The sequence below is a fragment of the Marmota marmota genome, unplaced genomic scaffold (genome assembly GCF_001458135.2).
Source record: "Marmota marmota marmota unplaced genomic scaffold, marMar, whole genome shotgun sequence".
Classification (NCBI taxonomy): domain Eukaryota; kingdom Metazoa; phylum Chordata; class Mammalia; order Rodentia; family Sciuridae; genus Marmota; species Marmota marmota.
The window spans coordinates 8,504,533-8,515,326 of record NW_026000057.1 but is presented as its reverse complement, the minus strand read 5'-3'; the positions used below and the strand labels follow the sequence as shown (position 1 = coordinate 8,515,326).

At 32.2% G+C, this 10,794-nt stretch overlaps 1 protein-coding gene across 6 annotated transcripts in view; it reads left to right on the top strand.

Moving 5' to 3' along the window:
- The window catches only part of Lrba (LPS responsive beige-like anchor protein), a 607,623-nt gene that overhangs the window by 131,882 nt on the left and 464,947 nt on the right, over window positions 1–10,794 (top strand). For all 6 annotated transcript variants that reach the window (XM_048813495.1, XM_048813494.1, XM_048813493.1 and 3 more), the window contains one exon: window positions 8,540–8,604. In XM_048813495.1, the coding sequence (XP_048669452.1) occupies window positions 8,540–8,604 (65 nt within the window). The remainder of the gene's footprint in view (window positions 1–8,539; window positions 8,605–10,794) is intronic.

Here is a 10,794-nt window from a genome sequence, read left to right as displayed (position 1 = left end):
CCATGTTTCTAAAAAAAAAAAAAAAAAAAAACATTAAAGCAATCTCACTTATAGGAGCAATAAAAAAAAAAGACAAAAACCCACATAGGAATAAGTTGAACCAAGGAAGTGAATGACATTTCAATGACATTATGACAAAATGTTTGTAACCCCAAAATTATTTGTAGCTTACAGACATTCTTCAAAAAAATTGAAAAGAAAAAAAAAAGGATGAGGAACTTAAGACGACCCCAGATGACCAACTGAATCTTATGTGAAGAGAACAAATCAGGGGACTGAACAATACTTTACCTTAAAATATACTACCAATACACAGACCATTGGAACAGAATAGAGAACCCAAGATAAATCTACACATATAAGCCAATTGACCTTTAACAGAGGCACCAAATGATATTGTAGAAAAGTTAGTCTTTAATAAATGGTGCTGGGATAACTGGATATTCAGTTGCAAAATGAAGAGGCACCTGTCTTTCACTGGGTATAAAAATCAAATCAAAATGGATAGAATACTAAATGCAAAACTGAAGTTATGAAACACAGGGGAAACATTTGAACTGTATAGACAATGCTGTTTTGGATTAGACTTTAAAAACTCATGCAACGAAAGGAACACATAGGCAAATGTGATCTTTCAAACTAGGAATATTCTGCACAGCAAAGGAAACAACAGAGTGAAGACACACTATAGAACAAGAGAAACTGTTTTCAAACTATTCATCTGATAAGGGAATTAATATCCAGAATATATAATGAACTCAAAACTCATTAGCAACAATATACAGATGATCTGAATAGATATTTCTCAAACGATATATAAATGCCTAAAAATGTACATGAAAAAATGCTTAGCATCATTAATCATCAGAAAAATGTAAATAAAAAGAATAACAGGTAGTTTAGAGAGAATCTTTTTCACCAGAATAAAATAATACTGCATTCAGTATTAATTTGATGGTTTGACAAAATTAGTGACCGTAGAATGGATTCTGCATAGTGAATCTTGTCTGTCAGTGGCCTGATTTTATCTGCTTTGAATATGCTAATATTTGGGAGTTAATTTTTAAGGTTAGGTAATTTCATATAGTACCTTCAAGACACCAAAGTATGTTTCAGGAGGTTATTTATTTTGCAGAAAACAGTGAAGTTAATCTCTAAGGAAATTAGGATTCTATTAAAATAATTTAAGTGAATAATTGTATACAGTACATTTATTGGTATTTTTCCACTATGTTTATTTGTGGAGAGTAGGGAGGAATATACTTAATGTTATTAATGAAGTCTTCTTTTTTCTATTAAACAAAAGACTTTTTACACCAAAAGCACATATTGGAAGTTTGGTAGAACTCTATAGATTTCACAATATATAGTACCTTGTTGTATTACTTAAGAACATTAGTAAGCTAAGAGTATATTTTAGTAAAAATTGACTAGTCAACAATTATGGCTTTAGGAAGTAATAATCAATTAAATACAGCTTAGGAACAGGTATGAAATTATTGACTGTTGATTTTTGAGTTCTTCCTCTCTAAAGTGCTGAAATGTGTTTTGAAATTACTTAGTTGCATTAGTGGTTGGATTTGAGGCTTTTAACGTTTTTTTTTTTTTTTTTTTTTTAAATCAGTACCTCTGGGGAAAGGATAACCAAGACTTTAAGTGTACTCTGAATTTTGTATCAGTATATAATTGTAAATATTGTGATGAAATATTGAAATGATCATGAAAGATGATGATCATTAAGCTTTTCTTTCAACTATTAAAACTCACTAAAGGTTATATTGAGCTGTGGTTTATGAAATTGTTTAGACTAACGCCTTCTTTGATAATTGTTTCTGAAGTGGAGAAAAATGCCTTAGGAGAGCATGATTAATGAATATTGTTTTTGGTTTTGGCAACATCTACAGATTACTGTAGAGAATGTATTATTATGTATTATTGTAGAATGTATTATTATGGAGAAAAGTTGTTGGTTTTTACCAACATCTGGATTATCAAACAAATTGAAAGATTTTTTTCTGATGGGCTTTAAATTTTTTTGTATGCATTATTAATTCTTATCAGCATGAACTTATATATCTAATACTTGGCATTTTATTAAACAGTGATCATTAATAATTAGAAGTGGGTCATAGAGAAATGAAAACCCAGTGGTGTCTTTGAGGATTATATATTATTTTTATAACTGTAGCCAAAATATACGTAATATTTTTTACTTTATTCCTGATCAAATTTTTTTCTACTGTGAAATTGTAAACTATTTTTTATTCTATACCAATATATGATACTTACTGACAGCTAACAAATGAGGGTTTATAGATATGATAGATATGCCCATCCTTGAGAAAACAAGAATGGAAAGAGTGACAAATTTGAATTTCTAAGCTTCTATAAAAAACTGGTATTTTTTCTATTCTGTATGTACCTTCATGCCTCATTTCTTTAAAAAATATATATATTTTTAGATATTGATGTGCCTTTATTTTATTCATTTATCTATATGTGGTGCTGAGGATCAAACCTAGTGCCTCACATATGCTAGGCAAGTGCTTCACCACTGAGCCACAACCCCCTAATTTGTTTAAAATTTAAAAGAAAAAAAATGTATTTTATGCGATTTTTCAGATCAAGTGTAGTTTGTGTTTTATGTGGTTAAATTTTGATAGTTATACAGTACTGATTTTAACTAGTTTTTCATCTAACTTTAGCACTGAAACTTAAAATCTCTGTTGAATTTAAATAGCATACTTCATGATTTTATATGTAAGTAGAAGCTTGTGTACCTAATGAAATTAAATAAAAATGACATTTGCCTTTTGAAAATATGTGTCTTTTCAGCTGGTATTTATCCAAATGGAGTTTGAAATTTGTCTGTATTATATGATAAAAATACCTTCCTATTATAGTTTTAGATCATAAAAAATGGATTTGAGAAAAATTGCATTAATAAATACTTTTACAATTAAATTTTTATGTATACTTTACTTTTTAGAGTGATTTTAGATTCATGCAAAATTGAGTAGACATGCAGAAGTTTTTTATGTAGTCCCTATACATGTTTAACCTTGTCCATTGTCAGTATTCTCTACAAGAGGGGCAAAGTTGTTACATCTGCTAAACCTACACTGACATACTTGTTATTATCCCAAATCCATAACTTACATTAAAAGTTCACTCTCAGTGTTGTGCATGTTATTGGTTTGTGCAATATGGCGTATATTCAACATTATATTATATGATGAGCACTTTCACAGCTTAATGATTCTTGCTTTTCTTTCAACTTATTTTTTAGTTGTAGATGGACATAATGCCTTTATTTATTTTTATGTGCTGAGGATTGAACCCAGTGCCGCACATGTGCTAGGCAAGCACTCCACCACTGAGCTATACTCCATCCCCCGTCCTTGCCTTTTTTCCTGATTGATTCCTTCTTTTCCTCCTCCTCCAAATGCTGATCTTTTTTCACATTCTCCATATTTTTTCCTTTTCCATAATATTATAGCAGTTGCAATCTTCGGATATAGACTTTCAAATGGGTTTCTTGTCCTTATTGATGTGTATTATTATGTTTCTTTCATGCCTTTAAGGGCTTTATTGCTCATTCTTTTTAATGCTGAATAATATTCCATTATCTGATTTGTAGCACAGTTGATATACTCATCTTCTGAAGGATGTCTTGATTGTTTTCAAGGTTTGGCTTTTATCAATAAAGTTGCTATATATTTCTTTGTGAGGTTGTTAAGTATGCTTTTAATTCCTTTGGGTTAATACCAAGGATCACAATTGCTGGATCATAAAACACAGCTAAAGTGACTGTATCAATGTGCATTTCCACCAACTGTTGAATGAAGTTTCTGGTAGCTCCATTGTTTGCATTTGTTTGTGTCAGTCTTCTGGATTTTGGCCATTCTAATGAAAGTGTCCTAATATGTCATTGTTGCTTGAATTTGCATTTCTCCAATGACATAACCTGTGGAGAATCTTTTATATGCTTATTTATATCTCTTGTTTGGTGAAGTGTCTGTTAAGGTCTTTGGCCCATTGCTTAATAGGTTTTCCCCCCCCCTTATTCTTGCCTTTTAAGAGATCTTTGTACATTTTTAGATAATAGCACTTTATCAGATATGTATTTTGCAAATATTTTATTTCATTCTCTTGGCATTATATTTTGTAAAGAGGAAATATTTGATTATTAGAAGTAAATTCTTTTTATTTATTATTTATTTTAGTTGTAGCTGGTACAATATCTTTATTTATTTATTTTTATGTGGTCTTGAGGATCGAGCCCAGTACCTCACACGTCCAAGGCAAGTTCTCTGCCACTGACCTACAGCCCCAGCCTCTAGAAGTAAATTCTTAACTTCACTGATAAGATTAATTTTTTTTCCACTGGAATATGCCTTTGGTGTTGTATTTAAAAATCATTGTCAAGCCCAACGTCATTTAGACTTTCCTCGATTATCTTCTAAGGGTTTTATAGTTTTACATTGAGGTCTGTGATCCATTTTTAGTTAATTTTTGTGAATGATGTTTATCTAAATTCATTTTTTACATGTGAATGTTTAGTTTTTTCACCACTATTTATTGAAAAGACTGTCTTCTTTCCATTGTGTTGCCTTTGCTCCTTTATCAAAGATTAATTGATTATTTATGTGGGTTTATTTCTGGGCCTTATAATGTGTTCCATTGATCTGTTCGTCTGTTATTTTGAATATATACTTTCTTGATTTCTGTAGCTTTGTAGTAAGTGTTTTTTTTAAGTTAGTTATGGACATAATTCCTTTATTTTATTTATTTTTATGAGAATGGAACCAAGTGTCTCACTTATAGTAGACAAGTGCTGCAGTGTTTAAATTTTTCTTCTTTAGTTGTAGATGGACACAATACACTTATTTTATTTACTTATTTTTATGTGGTGCTGAGAATTGAACCTAGTGTCTCATACATGCTGGTCATGCAGTCTACCACTGAACTGTAACCACATCCTCTGTAATAAGTTTCTTTTTTTTTATGGTACTGGGATTGAACTTAACCACTGGGCCACATCCCCAGCCCTGTTCTGTATTATATTTAGAGACAGGGTCTCACTGAGTTGCTTAGCAACTCATCATTGCTGAGGCTGGCTTCAAACCCACGATCCTCCTATCTTAGCCTCCCGAGCTGCTGGGATTACAGGCATGTGCCACCTGCCCAGCCTATAGTAAGTTTTAAAGTCAAGTATGTTAACCCTCCACCTTCATTCTTCTCCTACACTAATATGTGAACTGTTTTATGTCTGTCTCTTTAAACTTTAGAATCAGTCTATTGATTTCCATAAAATAACTTGCTGATATTTAGATTGGAATTGCATGGAATTTGTAGATCAGTTTGGGAGCAACTGACATCTTGACAATATTGAATTATCCTATCCATGTATATGGAATATCATTCATATTTATTTGTTTTTCTTTGGTTTCACGAGCATATTGTATTTTTTCATGTTGATCTTGTACATAATTTATTTAGTATTTTCTTATATTTATGTTTAGAGGTAGTATTGTTATAAATATAAATATGTTTATATTTAGAGGTAGTATTGTTTTTACTTCAAATTCCAGTTGTATTCTACAACCTTGGTATTACCATGTATTAGTTCCAGAAGTGTTTGGGTCAGTTATTTTGGATTTTTCATGTTGACAATTATGTCTTCTGTAAACAAAAATAGTACACTTCCTCCCATCATTATACTTTTTCTTAAAAGTATACATTTTTTAGTTGTCAATGGTTCTTTATTTATATGCAGTGCTGAGAATCGAATCCTTTACTTCACACATGCTAGGCAAGTGCTCTATCACTGAGCCAGGACCCCAGCCCCCGTCATAATACTTTTAATTTCTTTTTCTTGTCTTATTGCATTATCCACAACTCCCATAATCATGTTGAAAAACAGTAGTGAGAGGGAGCTTCCTTGTCTTGTTTCTGGTAGTAGATTCTTTGAAAAGGAAAATGACTAAGGCAATAATTTGTCATTTGCTAAACTAGTTCTTCTATTCTTTTTTAAGTTCTTTTTTTCTAGTAAGGGAAATAACTTTCACCATATTTTTCTTTCATCTCCATTTTGAGACCCCCCCCACCCCCTTAAACTATGTGATCTGAATGAAAACTCACTCAATTTCAGGTCTTGTCTTTCCATTCTCTGGTGTTATATCAGATTTCCAAATGGCTTTCCAGCAAAAGTGCGTGTTAGATAAGAAAGCTGAGAAGTGAGTGAATGCTTCTGTTTTATGGCTGTGGCATTCCTGGTGGTATCATGTTCCCATTCTATAACTTTCTGCCTGCCTACAAAGGTCACAGTTGGTTCTTTTCATCCCCTTTAACTCTAAGCTGCTTCTATAAACTTCTAGCATTTTCTCACTCTTCCTAGGGCATGAGACAGCTCAGGTTGTTTTTGGTCCATCTGCCATTAAATTTGTCTTTATTCTACTGTTCCTATGCATTACTAGATTTGGGTAACTCTTTGAAGCTTGGTATGCCACTGTGCTGTGCCTGGGAAATGAAGTGTGAGCCTCTTTGTACCAAGATCAAAAAACGTATCTGCAGTTTTGTTTATTTTCATCTCCCTCCCAATACCTTTTGGAGACGAAGAAGGTGTGGCATGTGCTTCTCTCTCAGGGGTATATTCTTTCATGGAATTTGATTACTTTTCTTTGAACTACCAGTTTGTTAATTTCATATTGTTGGAAAGAAAAGGATTTTTAATCAGTTTCACATTTCTATTTTATGTTTGATTTGGTTTATGTTAGTGAAAGAAATTTAGAATCTGTGTTTTGTAGTTTCAGTGTGTGGCAACTATGGATTTTGAGAGATAATATTTTGTAGACTTTGAATCATGAATTTCTAATTGTTAGTAAATGATAATGAAATATTGTACCTGGAAGAAAATATCGTGAGGGAATGTATAATGTGGAAATGTAATGTGATCTGTCCTAGGGCATATCCTATTATGTCTGAATCAGAATCAGAACACAGATTTCATGACCACCTAGTCTTTCCTCAATAATATGTTCCTTTACTTTCTTCTGCTAGATCAGTCAGAGACTACCTACCCTTCATTGTCTACCTGACTTTGAAGTTGATTTTCATCTTACTGGACATATTTATTTTTCATTCTACTGTACATGTTTTGTTAGCGTGATCATACCTACAGTATTCATAAAATGGAATTATTCAACAAAATCATGGCATGCAGTCATTTTAGTTCTGATAGCCATGTTGGATTTTTCAAAACACAAATAAAGATTGAACAAAAATGGTATAAAAGGAGAAAATGGAAAAAAAAAAGGCTGTGATTAAAAAAAATGAAGTAGAAAGATATTAATTTAAAATTACATGGAATTTAAAACTTTTAAAAGTTATTATATTCAGAAAATATAACCCAGTTTATGGTGAACAATGGTTAGTAGCTAAGCCTCATATTGTTTAGGTGTTATGAGAAAATGAAAAGATAAGTTAAGAGGTATCATATAGTTAGAATGCAAAGGGCTTTTGGGTACTAAGTAACATGTCTTAATGTTAGAGGATAAATTTTTCATGGGTAAAAATATAGTTATAGTCTTATGCCATGTATTTATGGAGCAGTGAAATACAGTTTTTCAGCTCACTGTAGTTCTAGCACAATTCATTATTTTATTTTCCTCAATCATTAATCATCACTTTTTAAAAAGAAACATATTTCTTAACACTTCATACATAAAACTATGTTTCCAGTTCATTAAAAAGAGATTTGTACATGAGTTTGTGTGTATGTTTATAGACATAAACACATACATACATGGCTACCTTTATTGGCACTTCTTGATTCTCGGTCTATTTCAATCAATGCAGGCCTTTCCCTATTATATTAATGCTTGTTTTATGTATGTTTTGCGATAAGAATTGTAGAATTCATTTGGTTACACTTGCTGATTGACTTATAGGCTTTTAATTGTATATCTTTTCAGTGGATAAATGCTAATGGATAAAATAATAGGTATAAACTTATATATTGCTAATATCGAGGGCAATAAATTACAGTTTTCCAGCTCATATGTGGATCTAGCACAATTCACTATTCTTTCTTGTCTTTTTCCCGATTACTAGTCATCTTTTTTTTTTTTAAATATGTTGTGTTTACTAATGTGTTTTTTTTTAAATGAAACAAAAAAATCTCTGTCTTTGGGTTTTTCTTTTTCTTTTTTTTTTAACTGCCTTTCTTACTGCCTTTTTATCCAACTCCCAACTATTTTAATTATGTTAGTTTATAATGATATAGAACAAAAGGGCAAGATATATGTGGGTAGGCTCATTTAGTTTATGCCAAATAAAGTTACTCTTTGCTTGTTTAATACTTTTCAGTATCAATCTTTGTGTGTTCATAGGGCTGTGCGAGGTAAGCAACATGTTTTATAGAACTTTTCCTTTAAAAACTAAGGTATAAGATTGATGTGGGGATGTTTTTCATGACTGTTGTTTTAAAAGAAATAATTGAGTGATATTTCTTCAACTATTTTTTGCTGTCTTTTAGGAGTGGCAGAATTCTATTCAGAAGAATGCAGGTCTTGCTTTTATTGAACTTGTCAATGAAGGAAGGTAATCTATTTTATATCCATTTATATTTTGCTTTAAAATGTTGTATTTCTCCCATATGAAATACTGATATTTTGGGGTTCTCTTTTTTTTTTTTTTGCAGTCAGTACTGTAGTGAGTCCTGATATATTGATTATTACAAATATGTTGACATTTAGTAACTTTATAATTTTCTTCATGGTTACATACCAATTAATAAGATTCCGGTCTTTATCTTTCAAGAAATGTGGGTGTTTTGCAAAAGTAAACTGCTTATTCTATTTGCAGATATAAGGAAATGTCAGATTTGTACTTTTTGTGAAGTTGTATTATGTTTATAGAGACCATAATTAGATGCCTGTGATGTCTTGCTTTTATCATAGTCTGGCCATAAAGGGAAGTGGGAACAAGTTTTGTTTTGTGTTCTGATGTGATAAAAAAGGGAAGAGAGTGAATAAGTAGGTATCATTCCATTTAAGGAGCATAAACAGAAGAATTCAAAGAAAGAAAATTCAGTGGAAGGAAAAAGAAGCAAAGAAAGTACAGAGATGAAAAGAGATAAATGAGGGGAAACAAATTTGAGTGAAAGAATTAAAATATCAAAATAAACTGAGTAAATGATGAGTTGACCACATTGATATCTTGGGGTATACTGATCCAAAGCCTCTTACATGTTTTGTTTTGTGGTAGCTGACGTTGAAAACCCAGAGTAGAGGTTGAAAGGTGTGACTGGCTGCTCTCAGAAATAGTGTCCTCAGCAAAGTTATTGTTTCAGGGATATTTCTTTATAGAGTTTTGGCTGATGTTTTGGATTGATCCTATGACTGTAGTAACTGTTTGAACTAATAACTAGGAATTTAGGTGCTCATTTTATTACAGGATAAGTAGAAAAGAATCAGCTTCATTTGATTTTAAATAATACTAATTTTTTTTACTTAGAATTGTAACTTTTTAAACTTAGATTACAGGTACAAGCTAGTATTAGAAACAAATAAATGAACCTGCAATTTTAATGCTTCATGCTGTGATAGAAGCAAAGAAGTGCAAGGTACTTTCACACTGAGAAATAGAGTTTTCAATTTAGTATGGAAGAATCACTTAAAACTTAATCAGAGCACATTTTATTTTTTTTTTGAGCATGATTCTTGATATGTTTTCAAGGACAAATTTGGTTAATCATATGTATATTAGAAGAATAGGATTTATGGATAAATTGGAGTATGTTTGGTGAAAAGCATTCATAATACAGGGAACAGAATATTTGAAGCCATTGTGATGTCAGAAAGAAAAAAAGATGTTCTTGTGTGTGTTCCTGTGTGTGTGTGTGTGTGTGTGTGTGTGTGCGCGCGCGCGCACACATGTACACTTGCATGTACTGTTAGGTGGGAATGTGTTTTGGAGTTGATTGGGCATCTGGATTACAAAAGGCCTAGCACAGAATAATTGGCCTTTTATCTAAAGGTGTTATGAAGTCTGTGGCAGATGTTATGTGGAAGAGTGTCATGAAATTTGGTTTTTAGAAAGATTACTAGCAGAAATATTTAGGATAGGTTGAAGAAGAGGAGTCCCAATTGAATTCAAGAACTGTAGCAAGTGATTCATATAAGAAATAGAGTTAAAGTGTAGTCAATGGTTGGGAAGTAGGAGGTGATCAATAAATATTTCTCAATGAATAAGTGACTAGTACTCTACTCTTGTTTTTTGAACGTTTTCATCATGCCTGAAAGAAGACCTATTTGTTAATAGTCACTTCCCATTTCCCTCTTCTTCTAGCCCTAGCTTGCTTACTAATCTATTTTATTTAGATTTTCCTGTTTGAAACTTGTAACTGGAATCATTCACTGCATGGTCTTTTTGTAACTGGCATTTGATCGTTAGCTGCACATTACTGCAATGAAATGTCTAAGGAAATTTACTCTATGGAATGAAAGGGTTTACTTAGGTCACAGTTTTAGAGGTTCAGAGAACAAACAGCTTAGTGTAGACTTTGTGAGGGCCATCCCTTGACTGCTTCACCTAATGGTTAGAAGGCCATATAGTAGAGAGACTCCCAGGAGCCACCGTACAGGGATTTCTGTCAGCACATAGAGGGCAGAAGCTCGGCTCAGAGGGCACAGCTCCGCCTATTGGAAGAGAAGAAAATGGGATTCAGCCATAGAACAGGGGATGCCAGCATGGCAGAGATCTGATGTCATCGGAGAGCGGCCGAGGAGA